Source organism: Balaenoptera musculus, chromosome 6 (assembly GCF_009873245.2).
Source record: "Balaenoptera musculus isolate JJ_BM4_2016_0621 chromosome 6, mBalMus1.pri.v3, whole genome shotgun sequence".
Lineage (NCBI taxonomy): Eukaryota > Metazoa > Chordata > Mammalia > Artiodactyla > Balaenopteridae > Balaenoptera > Balaenoptera musculus.
Genome location: NC_045790.1, coordinates 65,286,800 through 65,305,482, shown reverse-complemented (window position 1 = coordinate 65,305,482; position 18,683 = coordinate 65,286,800). Strand labels below are relative to the sequence as shown.

The 18,683-nt window shown below is 39.2% G+C and overlaps 1 protein-coding gene across 1 annotated transcript in view; it reads right to left on the bottom strand.

The window, feature by feature from the left end:
• The window catches only part of PGM5 (phosphoglucomutase 5), a 188,365-nt gene that overhangs the window by 130,431 nt on the left and 39,251 nt on the right, over window positions 1–18,683 (bottom strand). Inside the window, exons 5-6 of the mRNA XM_036855685.1 lie at window positions 17,962–18,152; window positions 17,206–17,360 (exon numbers count right to left, since the gene is read on the bottom strand). Of these exons, the coding sequence (XP_036711580.1) occupies window positions 17,206–17,360; window positions 17,962–18,152 (346 nt within the window). The remainder of the gene's footprint in view (window positions 1–17,205; window positions 17,361–17,961; window positions 18,153–18,683) is intronic.

Below are 18,683 nucleotides of genomic sequence, written 5' to 3'. Positions count from 1 at the left end.
ACAAGTCTTGATCCTGGTCCAGGCCAGCGTACATGGTTTCCTCTCAGCACTTTCATGGCTCCTAGTACGGCATTCCTCACGTTGCATTGTAAGTGTTACTCAGGATATCTGTCTCTCTCACTAAGTCATCAATTTTTTGAGGGTAAGCACGAATTGTATTCACTTCTAACACCATCTCACCCGGAGAAGGTATTCAATAAATGTTATCGATAAGTAAGTGAACAAACTGTAATAAGCAAGTGACATCAAAGGCAATGGCATTTTCAGGAAACATGCATAATTCTACAATGTCTTTTGACACTGGGGAAACACTTTAAATGAATTAGCAGCTACTGACAGTTGCCCACCCAAAGTCATTCACACTGATTTCCTCATTAACAGAACAATGACTTTATTATTTACCCTCAGCAAAAGTGAATGTACTATAAAAAAGAAAAAATATGGCACTGGATGGTTTCCGGAAAAGTTTCCTTGACTTTCAAAAGACACATAAATAAAAGGCAGTCTCTTTTCTTCCATAAGACCACACCATATGTAGGGGAAATATCTAGACTTGCTGGAGCCGATCCATGAGGAAAGCTCACCAAGGACAAAGACCACACCCTGACGATGACAGAACCTAGCTCCTTAATGATGAGACCAAGGCAATGAGTTAGCCCCCTCCCCCTTGGAGCTAGTTCCTTCTAGACATTTTAATATGTGAGCTACACCTTTCCCTTACTGTTTATGTCATTTAGAGTTCAGGTGTCTGTTACTTACAACTAAAACTCACCTTGTTTCCTTCCCCAAAACCTTGCTTCCCAATCTTTGTTGTTATATCATAACTCCACAGGTAAGGATCAGTGTTAGTGGGTCTGTTCCATTCTGAGCATCAATTTACTTATTTATAAAATGAGGGAAATAAGACTTTTCTCATTCAGTTGTCCTTTCGGTTTATCTTTTCTTTGGTAGATAAGGAATATCATACCCTCTTCCTCCTCATCATCATTCATATCATCATCATTTATGTCATCATCCTAACTTCTTTAGTAAAGAAAGAATAAAAGATTTTCACCATGTCAAAGATTAGAGAAAATAATATTTTATAACTGCATAGATTACAAAATTCTATACAGAATGTTTAGAACATCACCTAAATTAAACCCATGGCAGAGACTGCTAGTTGTCCCACTATAACTATTCTCCCCTTCCTTCTTGATAGAAAACCTTTGATTTTGAGCTGTGCACATGGCCATTCAGAGTGAAGACTCCATGTCCCAGCTTCCCTTGCAGCTAGGTGTTGCCACATCATTAAGTTCTGGCAAGTAGGAGATAAGCAAAAGCATCAAATATCTACGCTGTGAACCTCTTTAAAAAGATTGTGTATCTATCTTTGCTCTTCCTTTTGCTCTTCTTTATCCTGTACTCCGGTAGCTGCATAAAATGCAGACATGGTAGTGGGAGCTCCTGCAATCTTGAAACATGAGGGCACAAGCTACACCCACACGAGGCAGAGCAATGAGCTAAAAGGAGTGTGAGTCCCTGGGAGCTCTGCGGAGAAGGGTCACTATACCAGCCCTGACTACTTCCCTTCTAGAAAGGGAGAGCCAGGCTTTGAGAAATGATAAGAATCAGTAGTAAAGTCAGAAGTACCAACGTGCTCACACACATATCTCCTTTTCTGTTTGATTCTACCGTATCTCCGTGAGAGTTCCCTCTAGTGACCCCACCCTGGCTCGATGTCATGCCCACCCAGAGCCACACACAGCCCCTGATCTCTGACCTACTTCAGGAGTTGGTCCTCAGATGGAAATTTCCACCAAAAATCCAAACAGCCTTGTCCAAATCAACTCTCATTCTCAAATTTCTCATGCTCCTGGCACCCACCTGCTTTGATAATATTCACGTATATACCTCATTTGGGGAGGAATATTTACCCTTCCACCCCCCAAGCCTCTCTCTAGTGCACCAGAGGACTTGGCTAATGAGTCTGCAAATAAATGGACTACAGAGGAGCTTATAAACTTTTTAAAAGTCATTATAAAAGCAGGAAACAACCATTACAACAATAAATTGGGATTGAGATGCTAACTGTTAAGAAAGGAAGTAGCTAGTGGTATATTAATAACAAAGAAAGCCACTTTCACAAATCTCTCCTCTGTCCTCTCCTCCCCACACACGGGTATATCACAGAGCAATTCATTTGGTCATAATGTTTCTCTTATTTTACCTTTTTAGCTTTTGGCTGAATACTGAACAGATTGTGAAATGGGCAAGTGCTTATATTACGCACACAAACCACATTATATATTTTAATGGGATGTATACATAACACAACACCAAAATCCTAGCATCAGAATTAGCAGTAGGAAAAAAACTTTGAACTCTGTATGGGGGTTTAATGGTTCTGGCCAAAATACAGACAGACACAGGTGTGTTTTAAAAGAAAAAAAGAAACCCTATGTTTTCCCACAAAGACAGTTTTTCTAAAGAGATGGGATTTCCAGGGTCCAACAGTCCAGGGTCCAGGTGCTTCTATGAGCAAAGAACTTTTCATCTGTAACAACCTTAAAGGATATTAATAAAAAGGCAAAAGATCAAATGGCAATGGGTGTAATCCTGGATCCCTAGTTGAAAGGTTCCATTTACACACAGGGAAGAGCTAAAGAAAATTAACAATCATTACCTACAAAGTAATCTGAAAAACTACCAAAGGCAGATATTTGAGGGTCACACAGCAGTCTTCTAAAAGCTTGTTGTACTGTGAAATGTGAGGGACCCATAGAAGGAACACCACTCAACAACTGTTATCTACATGGGGGATATGGGCTCTAAGTTTAGTCCCAGTTCCTTAGTGTGGAAGAACTGCAGACTAGTTACTAGAATCCACTGCCCATTCTTGAGTTTGTTATCTTTAAAATTCCATCATCATGATAATAACAGCTAACCTTCCTGGAGCTCTTACTGTGAATGGCACTTCTCTAAGCACTGCCCATACATTACCTCATTTAATCCCAATGAGAATGACGCTGTTATTATCTCATTTAGCAGGGAAGACCCTGATTAGGGAACCAGCCCAAAGTCACAGAGCCAGAGAGCAGAAGATTCAAACCCAGGTAGTCTGAATGCAGAGGCCAATGAAGGTCAAAGAGTACCACGTCCCACTCCATGCATGAACACATTTGGGTACACTGGCAGGCAGAAATGTTTGCAATCCTTAACCTATGTCCTCTTTTTCTAGCACACATATTCTCTTTTCTCTCCCACTCCTAAATTTAGTAGAATCTGTGTAAGAGAATCTGTGTAAGGCAATCTGCAGGATACAACGTCATGATTTGGAAACACTCTCTAAGTCTATCATTAACATTCAGATTGAAGTCATGAGCCTTTGTGAATCTAGCAGAATACCTTCCATGGAGAATATTAATAAATTTTGTTGATGGTGATGTTTGACAAAGGAAGAAAGGATGTGGAAGAGTAGATGAATTTCAGCAGTGTATCCAGCACCTAGCAGTGTGCCTGGCACACAGCAGGTGTTAAAAATGGTTTTTGAAGAATGACAAAGTGGAAAGTAGGTAAGGAGAGAGGGAGGGAATAAAGGAGAGAGAAAAGAAGGAAGCAAGGAAGGAAAGAGGGAAAGAGCAAGAGAGATGGAGGAAGGGAGGCAGAAAGGAAGGAAGCGTAGAGAGAAGAGGATGGGAAAGAAGGACAGATGAATCCTTGAGCATATGCTAGGATCAGGGCAAGCACCACCACTCGAATTCTAACACTGTTGTCAGTTATGTAAGTAGCAGAGGATCGGCTGGGGTATGAGGAGGTAACAAGAAGAAGGGCCTCTTGAGTTCTTAACTCGGTCCTGAATTCTCCCTCCAGAACTGCACCCCAATGCACTCACCCAGCTCACATCCCCTTGCCATCTATTGGGTCCCAAATTGCTACCACTACTCCTTCTGGAAAGAGAAAGAAAAGATCTTGCTTTGGAGGAAAACTGCATCCATTCTCTGTCACTTGGTATGGGAAGGAATGACTGTCCTCCCAGCTCCACTTAATAAGGGGAAAAGGCTTAAAACTTTCAGCCTCTCCCACCCTTCATGGCCTCAGTGAGCCAATGGATCAGAGATGAGACAAACCCCAACCAAAGTGAAGACTCAAGGACATGTTCTCAGTTACTTCTTTCTAGAAAAGCTTTGTCTCACACACACACACACACACACACACACACAGTTTTATCCTCCTAGTTTGGGATTAACATATACACAATACTATACATAAAATAGATAACCAACAAGGACAGGACCTACTGTATAACACAGGGAACTATACTCAATATTTTATAATAACCTATAAGGGAAAAGAATCTGAAATAAATATATATATATATATATATATCTGAATCACTGTGCTGTACAGCTGAAACTAACACAACATTGTAAATCAACTATACTTCAATTTAAAATAACTCCTCTTATAGTGAGGTGGATGGACCTAGAAACTGTCATACAGAGTGAAGTAAGTCAGAAAGAAAAACAAATACCATATGCTAACACATATATACGGAATCCAAACAAAAAAATGGTTCTGAAGAACCTAAGGGCAGGACAGGAATAAAGACGCAGACATAGAGCATGGACTTGAGGACACGGGGAGGGGGAAGGGTAAGCTAGGACGAAGTGAGAGAGTGGCATGGACTTATATATACTACCAAATGTAAAATAGATAGCTAGTGGGAAGCAGCTGCATAGCACAGGGAGATCAGCTCGGTGTTTTGTGACCACCTAGAGGGGTGGGATAGGGAGGGTGGGAGGGAGACGCAAGAGGGAGGAGATATGGGGATGTATGTATATGGATAGCTGATTCACTTTGTTATACAGCAGAAACTAACACACCATTGTAAAGCAATTATACTCCAATAAAGATGTTAAAAAAAATTAAAAATTAAAAAAATTTTAAAAACTCCTCTTAGACAAGGTAGTGTAAGAGCATGAGGCCTAGAAATCCTGCAGACATTTGCTCCACCAAAGGGAGAGCCTGGAGAGCCAAAGGCAGGGAACACCTGAGGATGAAAGTAATACCTCCTAAGGCAAAGCAGAGAGGAGGGAATATTCAGGTATCACTAAGCTGCTGGATCAAGGTTCACCTGAGGCCAAAACTACTTCAGTTAATGTGGACCAACACATTCCCTTTATTGTTTAGGTCCCATTTCAGCTAGTTTTCTCTCATTTGCAGCACAAAGATCCTGACTGATACAATCTCTCGGTGAGTCCTGGATAGAGAACTTGCATTCCTAAATACAGGCACCAACTTACCAAACAATTTTCCTCCATGCTAGGATATAAACCACTGATGCAATCGGGGACTCTAAAAGAACTTGGAATTCCAAATGACAAACTTAAACCTCAGGCAGAAACCTGATCAGAGATGAGATGAGTGGACTCCCAGGTCTGAATTCTATCCTCACCTGCATAGGGCATACAGACAGGAGCTGACACCATTTCTTTTTCTTTTCCTTTTCTAAGCATCGATATCTTATATACAACTGCCAGCACATTATTTACTAAAAGATCCCATTGTACTTAATTGGTATCTTTTATGTTTCTGCTCATCAGTGTTGTTTGTCTAAGATTAAAAACTCTTAGAAGGAATCATATCAGCTTCACCCACTTTACACAGAATGTTATGGAGAAAGGCTGCCGAAACCTGATAAAGGTTTTTTCGTAGAGCCACTGCTGATCTTACCACTGCAAGCAAATCCTGAGGTAAGGGTATAAAATTCAAATGCTACCTTGAACTCCAGTCAACATTTTCCTGGAAGTCTTAAATTAAAGCCAAGAACTGCTTCTTCCAGAGCTTTACTAAACAGTAGTGATGTTCAAGGTCAAATTACAAGACATCTTGGGGTTGAAATTAATTATGCTTGTCTGATGTCATCCACCACACACATAGGTCCCCCAACACAGACACACACACACCAATAGACACAAATGACATTCTGATATAATCAGAACGTTCTCCTGCTCTCAACAATAAGGAACAGCAAAGAAATTATGGGACTTGGAATTAGACAATCTGGCACCAGTCTTGACTGCTTCCTTCTTGATGGGCAACTGTAGGCACGTTACTTAATCTCCAAATATTATATTTTTTCTATAAATAAAATGTTGATAATAGCACTTGATACAAATACTTCTGAGGGTTTGTGTGAATATCAAACAAGATACTGTAATGGAATCCACTGTAAATAAAAATGCATTCCCTCTTTGTGCTGAGCAGGCAAAACTTTGGGGCAGTTTCTTGATTCCCCTGTGCATGTTTTTTCGATACTATTCTTCCCTCAGCCTGCTGGGTAAGTGAAATTGATGATACTTAGCAATTTAAGCAGTGTTCCAACAGGTTCAGCTTAACACTACCCTAACAGGTTGAGGTTTAAAATCCATTAGAAAACATCTTTTGGTGAGAGTTACAAAATTCATTTCAAAATATAAAGCGAATACAAAACGTCCATTTTTTTTGTACAAAAAGCTCTTTCACTCCAGGAGGATCTTCAGGTCTGAGATGATTTATCATTATCTTCCATCATTTAAAAGCACTGTCAAGTGCCAAGCTTCTCTGGCTGCTTGACAAAGCATACAGTTACGCTGACTAAGCAAGAGTTACGTTGGGCTATCCTGTCTTCCTTACATATTTACATCACTAAGAAATTTGACTAATGACCTTGAAATCTTAGAACTTTCAACTCTAAATGGAATTCTTTTGCAAGACAAGCCTGCAGGTAGTACACTGATGTTCTGGCTCACCACAGAGAAGGAGACAGTGTACAGCGATTCCAAAGACCACTGGACTCACCTGAACCAGCCAGTGTTTACTGACGGTCTGGTAAAAGCAAGCCTTGATGCTGGGATCTGGGGTCATTCAAATAGAGTCATGATCCATGACTCCAATCATAAAGGAAGACCCAAAACAAGTTCTTTGTTTTGCTTTCAAATAAATAGGGTTTGATTATTTTTATCACTTTTATCAAGGTATAATTGATATAAAATAAAATTCGCCAATGTTAAGAGTATATAGTTCCATGAGTCTTGACAGATAGGTAGATAGATAGAGTTGTATTACTATCACCATAATTATGATATAGAACATTCTTATCAGCCCAAAAAATTACCTCATGCCCCTTTGCAATAACGAATGGGATTGATTTTTAAAGTGTATAAATATTTTAAGTCACAAAAAAGAAAGGAGGATATTAACGAAGTGCACCCGCCAAAAACCAAAATTGAGATAATAAATAAAAGCAGGTCATGAAGTCAACATTCCCGTTGGGGACCAACTGCATTCCACTTAGCTCTAGACCGAATGGCATTGAAACCCCTGCTTAAAATGATCTTTAATCCCCAATCACCCAGAGTGGTGTAAAGGAACTTCTTTCAGTACTGGCAGAACCCACCAATGGTCAAAATTACGTGTCAAATGCCAACAAGTGCCAAGTCAGTGGAAGGGCTGAGAAAAGGATGCTGGACACCATTAACAATGACCATGCCTTTCTAGAAACAAAACCAAAGAGTGGCAAAGAGTCCTTGCAAATAGAGCAGGCCAGAGAAAGCTGATTTCTAAAAATGGTTTGTCTGCGTTCACATGGAAGGGTGATGATGATTATATATTTTGGAACTCAAGTCACTTAATGCTCATCCAAAATTGTTTTTCTGACCAGCACGGAGAGCAAAAACCCAAGACAGCTCTGAACAACTGACAAAAGATGGTTTATCCAACATCTCCAAAGCTTTTGCAGCCTCTAGTCTTAAATGTTACCAATTTATTCCTCTCACCTTAGCTAATTAATTTATAAGTGCCCTCTACTAAACATAGGCATGAAATTGCTTTCTCATCTGACACCAGCTCTCAGAAATACTGACAAGCAGGCCTGAATCACTGCCAGCATCCTCTCCAATAGGTGAACACAAAAAGCATAGAGGAAGGCAATGCTAGGCATCCTCAAACTGTCCTACTTAGCTCCTCACTCCTCACCCTACTTAGCAGGGCAAGGAATAAAGAAACCTGAGCTTAAGTTCAGGCTGTGGTTTTTAGTTATTGACTAGGAAATAACTGCTGTGTCGTTGCTTCCTTTTATCTCATTTTTATTGTTATAATCAACACCCACATATCATTACTAAAATCCAACTCACTACAAACTTACCTAAATGTAAATTAAAACCATAAGTCAGGCACAGTTTTATTAGACCCAAAAAAAGACTGTGCAATTATACATCATTCATTTTCTTCTTATCATTCAGTATACTTACTTTCCTGTGCAACCAGGTGATAGCATCGACAAATTTAATTTGTAAAAATGTCCAAAGAAGCATGTTTGTTCGTAGAGTTGTGGCATTCTAGTTACTTTTTCTCCCAAATAAAAAGTATCCAAAACGGAAAAAAAAATCTCATTCATTCATTTAATAAGTGCATACTGAGAAGCTATTCTATGCCAAGCACTGGCTAAAACCTTCACCTTTGGGGGGTTTACAGGACATTAGGAAACAGGCAAGTACATGTTTTCAATGTCTGTGACAATTGTGATAAAAGGATCTCTAAAGAGCAAGTTCCATGTATTGCTTTGGGGTAGAGAAACATGACATCAAAGGAGTACTTACTAAGAAGGTGATGCTGATTCAAGTCTTGAAAGATCAGGAAGAACAAAGTGGGGTGGGATGGGGCAAAGGGAACACATTTCAAGGAAAGACAGCAGGATGTGCAAAGGCACCTCAGTGTGAGAGGCCATCAAATTTGGGAAACTGTAAGCAGCATAACACGTCTAGAGGGCAGGATAGAAAAGGTAGGCAAGAGTGAGATGCAAGTAACCCAGAGATTATGCATGTTTTAGAATCAGGAGATAGGATCTCATGCTGCAGGCTTTTGAAGCCACCAAGGCGTTTTAAGCAAGGGAGGGAGGTGCATGGCTCTCTGCCTTAGAACAATCGCTCTTGAGGTGTTCTAGAATATGGACTAAAGAAGAGGAGGTCTGGGGCCAAGGAGACCAGTTCCCTGACTATTGCGATAGTCTAAGCAAAAGATTATGAGAACCTGAACTAGGAAAGGAAAAAATAGGGATGGAGAGGAAAGAATGATTCAGGAACTATTTAAGGGATTTTTCTAACAGAACCCAGTGGCTAATGGTGTGTTGGGAATGAGGAAGAAGTAGAAATCTAGGATTATGATAGGTAAGTCACTCAGATAATAAACATAAAAAAGAACAATTTTAGGGAAAAATTTTTAAAAATTGCCATTTACACATAATAAATTTGAGTTGTATATAGCAGAGCTGTCTATTGACAGCAATTTGGATATAGAACACAGGGGTTCATTTCTGTCTGAAGAAAAAAGATGAAAATTAGAAGTGCCTAAAATTAACAAGGGCCTAATATCCAGAATATACAATGAACTCATGCAAATCCATCAAAAAGGGGAGAAAACCCTAAATAGAAAAATGGGCAAAGGACAAGAAGAGACAATTGATAGAAAGGAAATCCCCAAGTATCTCAAGCATCTGAACAGATGCTCATTAGTAATATGAGAAATGAAAATTTAATACAGCAATGGTATATTACTCTCTATCTATTCTACTGGGGGAAAATTAGAAAGCTAGACAATAAAGATATTGGCATGGTCTTGAAGATGCAGGAACTGGTGGGCAAAGCAGGCTAGTGAAGCCATTCTAGAGTACAATCTAACACAGGATTTGGTCAAATTAAGTATACACACTGCCTCTGACCCAAAAATTCTGCTCTTGGATACACATGTCAAAGAAATTCTCACATAAATCCCTAGGGGCTATTCATTGTAATGGGAGGTAAGAGGCATCCTGAGTGTTCAGAGCTGAGGGAACAGGGGTGACCTGTGGATACACACGATGGACTGCTATGCAGCAGTTAGAAGCAACACACTAGACGCACACAGAGCCACTGAGGAAGAGAGCCATAGAGGAAGAGGAAGCCATAGAGGAAGGCTCTTCCTCTATGGCACACAGGTCTTTAGTGGAAAAAAGAAACCTAATACAATTTATTATACAGTACTAGTCACAATCATTTAAAATACATGCAAATAAAACAACATACACAAACAAAAGGACACCCAATAAACACACATTTGTGGTTGTCTCTGGGGGGAAAGGTAGTCAAAGAAAAGAGAAATACATTAATTTTTTAATAATAAGAAATGTCTCCCATTGGACAAATTACAAAAGGAGTATTCAATGATGAGCATGATTAACTCAACTCACTACACCCAAGTTCCAAAAAACTAGGACAAGGATAAGACTGGGAGACAAGCAGGTAGAAATTACCAGAAAGACTGGCCATTGTGCTGGGTATGCTGCTTATTCTTTGTTTGCCCCCTCCCACCTTAAGAGTCCCCATTACATTCTATGTCCATCTCTGCCCTATTCACTTCCCTAGGAGGCTGAGCTCCACAGGTTACCCTCTGTCTACCAGTTGGGTTTGGTCAAGAGGATGTATCAGCAGGAAATCAGAGGGTGAGAAAAGAGAGAAGTTGGGGTATTTATACCTCCCTGACAAGCTCAGTCCCTGACAACTCCAAACCTCACCAGGCTATGGTTACCCTGATCCCTCCCTTGACCCTTTAGTCCTGGGAGAATTAATAGCTTTTTGATATTGTGAGTCCTGGGATACCTCTCCATCACTTCTTGATTTTTTTGGTTTCCTTCATTATCTTCACCCATACCTCTGTGGACCAGGTCATTAAGTTACTATTACTAAATTCTTTTTAGCAAACCCTTTTGAGGGTGCCATCTCTTTTCTCCCTTGACCCTGACCTAAATAGCTATGGAGAGTTTTAGGGCAATAAGTACTCCAATAAAGGGTTTTTTCTCTCATAATTCCTATCACTCTATAGCACAAGGGATGTATGGGAGACTGAGTAATTACATATTAGCTCACAACACTATCTCTCCCCTTACTGCCGTGCATCCTGACTGATCTTGGAGACAAAATAGCACAGATCTAAAGGATGTAGCAAGGACCAAGGTCATCGTAGATCAGTAGATACTTGCATACTTGCGGGATTAACACTGTTTGGATTCCAACGACCAGCTGAATATGTTTAAGATAAAGCATACATATTTCAGATTGGGGATTGGCAACAAATAGCTGTAGACTACATTCTGAAAAAGTAAGTATTTTCACATGTGTTATGGGCCATTTCTAATCTCAGCATCAAAGCCAGGTCCATCTGCACGTTTCCAATCTTTGGTCCTACCCATAACCTCCTCAGCAAGTCCTTCCCTGGCTACCTTATCTTAGTAGGATGTTCCACACCCGCCCATTATTACTACACCAAGTTCATTTCCCCTGAACATGCATTACAATTTGTGCTTATATTTTCTTCTTTACTTGTTATTACTCAAATTCTCCATTAGACTGTAAGTTCCATCAGGGCAAGGGACAGTTTTCTAGGACATAGAAGGTCCTTAATGAATGTTTCTTGAGTGAATAAATGGTGAACAACAGGAGTGACACAAAATACAAAAAGAGAGTAGAAGAGCACTAATTCCCTGCACCATCACGTTTATGGGTGGTGGACCTTATATGGCAGACTTTGTAGTCAAAACATACTTTTCAGATCTCGCTCCCTTGTAGTGTATACAAGGATGCTCGCTGTATTTGAGACTCTAAATATCTCTAATGAGGAGACTTCAAGTCTGAGTGTGTTTGCCTTGCTTAAAACAGCATTCAGCACAGCCCCAAACACAGATGGGCACTTCATAAATATTACGGAAAAACGATGACACTGAGGATTATTTAATACCTCCTCATGGGGTGGAGACAGACCTTGGGCCACAAATATAGTTTGAATGTGCTTTACTTCTCAAATAATTTGAAGCAAAATGATTTCAACAACACAGATTCATCGGCAACCACAAATCAGACACATTCAGAATGACAAAGCCCCAAAAGAATGCCATTTTCAAGACTGAAACTGTATTATTCTGGGGTAAATGGAATCCTTGTTTCAGTGATACTGTAAGAGCAGAAATTAAAGATACTGAAAGTCTTCCCTCGGGGAACAACAGTTATCTGTGAACAATGAAAGTTTGTCTGAATAATTCATCAGCTTCAACGATGCAGGCCCCCCCTTATTCGGGAATTCCAGGAGTTTGGGCAAGTGCATCATTGAATGTGTCTCAGCCACTCCGTTGCCATTCTGCGGGGGACTGGAATTTATGGGTACATTCCTATGATTTTATTAATTTAAAAAATAACCTATACGGGAAACCACTGTCAAGATAAAATTTTGAGGGTGCATTTATTTTACTAAGAAGAAAGAAGCTTATAAAGCGTCCATCATGAGAATCCACCTGGGACTCCACAAGAGATCACATACCCAAAACAAAATCACCACGTCAGAGCCCCCACAGAATTCTGAATCCCAACCAGCAAGCATGAATAATCCTTTTAAATGGTCACTTACATATCAGAACAGGTCCTTTGTGAAATTTCTAAGCAAGGCCTCTGGTTTCTGACTGAAACAGAGATTTATTGGGAAGGGGGGATGTGAAGTGAAATCGAGAACTACTGGGAAATTTCCACGAGAAAAGAGGACAAATGGTTTTTGTTGTCAGAATAAAACCAGCCTCTCCTGGCCAGGGTTCGGAAAGCTGCTGACTACCCCACAGGAGAGTTGAGCAATATTTTCAACTGGTTTCTCAGGGACCATCCTGATTAAGTTGTAGCTATGGGGCAGATGCAATAGTTTCAAATCCTGGGTCACTGTCTTATTAGCTGTGTAACCTTGTACAAGTCACTTAACCTCTCTGATAATTGGTTCAACATCTTTAATATGTTGAGAGTTAATGCCTACCCAATTACCTTACTAAATTATTGCAAAAATCAAGTGAGTTCAAATTTCTGAAAGTTCTTTCTAAATTATAAGATTCTGTATAAGTGGAAGGTGTTATTAAATATGCTCGCACAATATTAAACACCCCACATAGGACTCAGAAGCCTCTATGACTCTGGGTTCTCCATTTCTAGAGATGGTCTGGTTTTTCCTTTGCTCTCTACAGTTTTACTGAATCTTTTCTTTTTTTTTTAAAGAAAGATATAAACAAAGGCAAAGGGGAAAAAATGGAATCATTCGTCCTACTTTCTGGTGCTGCTAGGCAAGAATTTTAGGCTGAGGCTTGGTTCATTACCATGACTTGATATCAATATCACCTGAGGGATAGAAGTAAAATAGGGAGCATCCAAAAGGCGTGTGATTCATCTCCCCACTGATGGAAGAATAAAACATCAATTTACAGGAATCAGTTATATTTCTAATTACTAGCAGCAAACAACTGGAAAATTAAATTTATAAAACTATTCCATTTACAATAGCATGAAAATACATAAAATACTCATGAATCAATTTAACAAAAATTGTGTAAGACTTCCACACTAAACTACAAAACGTACGTAAGAGAAATTAACCTACAAAGTATGCAAAAGAAATTAAAGAAAACTAAATAAATTGAGAGATATATCACATTCACGGACTAGACATCTCAATATTATTAAAATGCAATTCTTCCTAAATTGCTCTATGGATTCAACACAATCTCAATCAAAATCTCAACAGGCTCTGGTAAAAAATGACAAGTTGATTCTAAAATGTATATAGAAATGCAAAGGACCTAAGATACATAACTTTGTCTATATGGAGAAAAAGAAAATAGAGTTGGAGGAGTCACCTGATTTAAATATCTACTTTAAAACTTCAATAATCAAGACAATGTAATATTGGCATAGGGAGAGACAACAGATTAATGGGACAGAAGGGAGAATCTTGAAATAGACCCACATATATATGATCAACTGATTTTTAACAAATGCATCAACGGAAAAGTAAACTGTTTTCAATAACAACTGGATATGGGGAAAAAGTGAACCTCACACAAAAATTAATTCAAAATCGGGACTTCCCTGGTGGTGCAGTGGTTAAGAATCCGCCTGCCAATGCAGGGGACACGGGTTCAAGCCCTGGTCCAGGAATACCCAACATGCTGCGGAGCAGCTAAGCCCGTGTGCCACAACTACTGGGCCTGTGCTCTAGAGCCCGCTAGCCACAACTACTGAGCCCATGTGCCACAGCTACTGAAGCCCGTGCACCTAGAGCCTGTGCTCCACAGCAAAGAGAAGCCACCACAATGAGAAGCCCGCACACCACAACAAAGAGTAGCCCCTGCTCACCACAACTAGAGAGAAAGCCCGCACGCAGCAATGAAGACCCAATGCAGCCAAAAATTAATTAATTAATTTTCAAAAATTAATTAATCAATTTTCAAAACTTAATTCAAAATCATCATAGACTTAAATGTAAAAATTAAAACTACAATGATTCTAGACGAAAACATAGGAAAAACATCTTTTTGACCTTTGGGTAAGCAAAGATTTCCTATAGAGGATAAAAAAAGTATATACTAATAACTATGTAAGAAAAAAAATTGGCCATCATCAAAATTTAAAACTTATGCTCATCAAAAGACACCATTAAGAAAAAAAAAATGGTTCTGAAGAACCTAGGGGCAGGACAGGAATAAAGACACAGACATAGAGCATGGACTTGAGGACACGGGGAGGGGGAAGGGTAAGCTGGGACGAAGTGAGAGAGTGGCATGGACTTATATATACTACCAAATGTAAAATAGATAGCTAGTGGGAAGCAGCCGCATAGCACAGGGAGATCAGCTCAGTGCTTTGTGACCACCTAGAGGGGTGGGATAGGGAGGGTGGGAGGGAGACGCAAGAGGGAGGAGGTATGGGGATATATGTATACGTATAGCTGATTCACTTTGTTATAAAGCAGAAACTAACACACTATTGTAAAGCAATTATACTCCAATAAAGATGTTAAAAAAAATAAAAAATTTGAAAAGGAAAGTGACAGGGAGAAAATGTTTGTAATACATACATTTGACAAAAGACTTATTATCCAGGGAAATCCCTGGTGGTCCAGTGGTTAGGACTCTGCACTCTCACTGCCAAGGGCCTGCTTTCAGTCCCTGGTCAGGGAACTAAGATCCCACAAGCTGGCAGTGTGGCCAAAAAAAAAAAAAAAAGACGTATTATCCAGAATATATAAAGAACTTCTATAAATCAATAACAAAAAGACAAACAGTGCATTTTTAATTGAGCAAATACATTTTGAACAGGTACATAACAAAAGAGCTCACAAATGGACAATAAGCATATGAAAATGAGCTCAACGTCACTAGAACGATGTAAATCTAAACCAAAATAAGATCATATTTTGCACTCACTAGAATGGTTAAAATAAAAAAGACTGATGACACCAAATGTTGTTGAGGATATGAAGCAACTAGAACTCTCACACATTGCAAATAGGAGTACACGATGGAAAATAGTTTGGCAGTTTCTTGTAAAATTAAACATGCATCTACCCTACAATCAGGATTCTACTCCTAGAAATTAACTAGAGAAATGTAGATGTGTCCACAAAAAGACATGTGTAAGAATGCTTATAATGGCATGATTCATAGTAGCTAATAAGTGGAAACAACCCAAATGTTCATCAACAGGAGACTGGAAAAGTAAACTGTGATATATTCACACATTGGCATACTACACTGCAACAAAGGAGGATGAACTAGTAACAGATGCAATGGATGTGGATGAATCAAAAAATATATATTAAATGAAAAAACCAGTAACAAACGAGTACATAGTATATGACTCTATTTATGTGAAGTTCAAGAACAGGCAAAACCTAAATACGGCAGAAGAAATTATAACAATGGTTGCCTAAGGGGCATTGCAAGGAGGATGGGGGAACTATAGGGGGTGACGGGAATGTTCTATACCTTATTCTGGATGGTTGTTACCCAGATGTATACATTTTTCAAAACTCACTGAATTGTAGCCTTAAGATTATTCATTTCACTGCATATAAAATTTACCTAATGAATGATTGAATGAATGGTAACACCATGCGGAGATAACCACACAAATCCAGAAGGTGGGATTCTGCAGGACAACTGGTCAGGTCTCTTCAAAAATTACTGTCATTAAGTAAAAGATAAAGGGGTTGTGGTAGATTATAAAAGACTTAAGAGATGTAACAACCAGATGCAATGTATGGTGTTAGACAGGATGCTGCTTCGGGCAAACCCTCTATTAAAGACATTCTGGGGACACTCGGAGGAAATTTTAATATGATCTTGGCTTTAGATGACATAAAAATGTATTAATACAAAGTGGGAGATTGTTGATAGAAAAAAAACAAGTTACAAGGCAGTATGTACTTTCAGATCTCCTTTTGGTTTTTACAAAAAGGCAAATATATATTATATATTATATATTATATTGTGTATATTATATATGATTTAGAACTATGTATGTATATTATATATGTATATAAAGAGATCCAATAGGGAATATACATTTATCAGTTAACATAAGTAAGTCAGGCAGAGAGATATGATGTTTTCATTTTCTTATTTTTCTGTGTTTTCTAACTTTCCACCATAAACAAATACTGCTTCCACAATAATATATGTTGCTTGAAAATATTAGTCTCTGAAATTCACTGTTTTATAAGACAAGGTAAAAGATGGATGGATAGGGCCAGGAGAAAGAAACCTCAGACTGTTCTATCTACTAAGTGAGTCTCCTATTGGGCATTTTCCATGCGTATCTCATTTCATTCTCACAACAAACCTATGATATATCTTCCCTGTTTTTACATAACTAATGATGATACAAACGAGCATTTTAACATAATATTACCTGACCTCAAGACTCATGTTCTTTCCACCTCACTTACATATTTAGTAAGTTTTCTTACTAAACATTTGTGAAGTATTTACTATGAACCAGGCATTCTGTTACATGTTTTACAAGAATCACCTCATTCCTACCTCATAACAATCCATGTAAGGATGATACTATTATAATCCTCGTTTTAAAGATAAGAAAACAGAGGCACAGAAATCAAATAAGTCCCCCAAGTTCCCAACAGCTAAAAAGTAGCAGAACCAAGAATCAAGTTCAGGCCACCTGATTCTTCACACGCCTACCCAGTATACTACAGTATGTCTCTAAGTTCCCATGCTTTCAACAAGCTCCCAGTGGAGTAGGGGAGTATGAGTGACAGCTACCAGCAAAGCGAACACTGATGTCAGAGGCCTGCCATGAAGGCTTTCATGGTGACATCCTTGCTTACCTGTCCAGGGCTGTGCTGGTGGGCATACTCCTCCCAAACCCTCGGACCCCCATCTGACGGAAATACGGAATGCAAGAGAGGTTGGCAGCAATGATGGCCAGGGAGTCTGAAGGGCTCACGAAGAAGCCATTTTGGCCTAGGATCATATAACGGTCCTGTGGGAAAGAATGTGTGAAAATGTTCAGGCAAAGGCATCTGCCACCAGCAGCCCATTCCCATCATCATTACAAGCCACTTTACTGCCATTCCACATTTAAACAACATAAAACAACTTGAATGAGGCCAAAGAGGGCATGGGAAACCAAGATCTCTGAATATTATAGGGCCCACGATCTTGACACGACTAGGAATATATCCCACCTGTCGAAATGTGGATGACTTCCTCAGGCTTCAGTAGCCTCTATATTCTTAATTCACACTTTCCCCCAAACATAATGGAGAACAGAGATTATTGCTAAAATAGCTCGCTTCTTAACATGGTGATTTCAACAAAATCAGCCATAATAAAGATGTACTGCATGAATTTTTTTTAAAAAGAAATAACCTCTTTATAACATAAGCTTACTTGAAAAAAGAAAAGTAATGGCTATTTAAGCGCAATACTTGGCCATTAGATAGAAGGGCAGATGCAGAGCCAGTTAGGGTTCATATGCCCCATACATGTCAGCCCCAGAGGTATCCAATAGTTCTCTGGTTTCCAGTGCTTGGCTCATTACATAGCAAAAGGATCAGCAGGCAGAAAACTTTCCTACTTACCCCATCAGCATCAAATGCAGCTCCAAACCCATATTCCCCTCCTTTCATAGCTTCCAGAAGGGTCGTTGCATATGTCAGGTTGGGGTCAGGATGCTGCCCTCCAAAATCTTCCAGGGGAACACAGTTGATTGCAGAATTGGCTGGGGCCCCCAGCTCATCACACAGGACTTTTCTCACATAGGGTCCCATAACTGAAAAAAAATACACAGCAATATGAGATCTTTGCAGAACCTCTGCCCACCCCCCAAACCAAGGGTGTTTTGCTCTGCTTAGAACAAGAAGGTTACTTAATAGCACAAGAAAAAAAAAGATAAATTCTACAAGTTTTCTCAAGACACAACACAGAATAATATTTACTTCAACTACTGCTCATTGAGCATCTGCTATGTGCCAGTGACTGTGTTAGGCATATAGAAGTTGTATTCAATAATCCAGTTCCATGAAATTTCTCTCCAAAACTTATCTAAAATATTGCCAGAAATAAATCAACTACCTAATGATTTATTGACTGTTACTTTTTATGTATGAAAAGCTTTAGCTGAATATATGCAAAAGCACTAATAGGCTCTAGCAACATTCTTTGTCTCTACAGTTGTTTTAATTCTGCCAAGTGTATAATTAAACACTGTAAAACACTGAAGCATATAAAACTAAGCACATTTTACAAAATAAATGTTAAGGAGTTGTGTTTTCCAGTTCAACACACATTCGTGGAGTGCCTA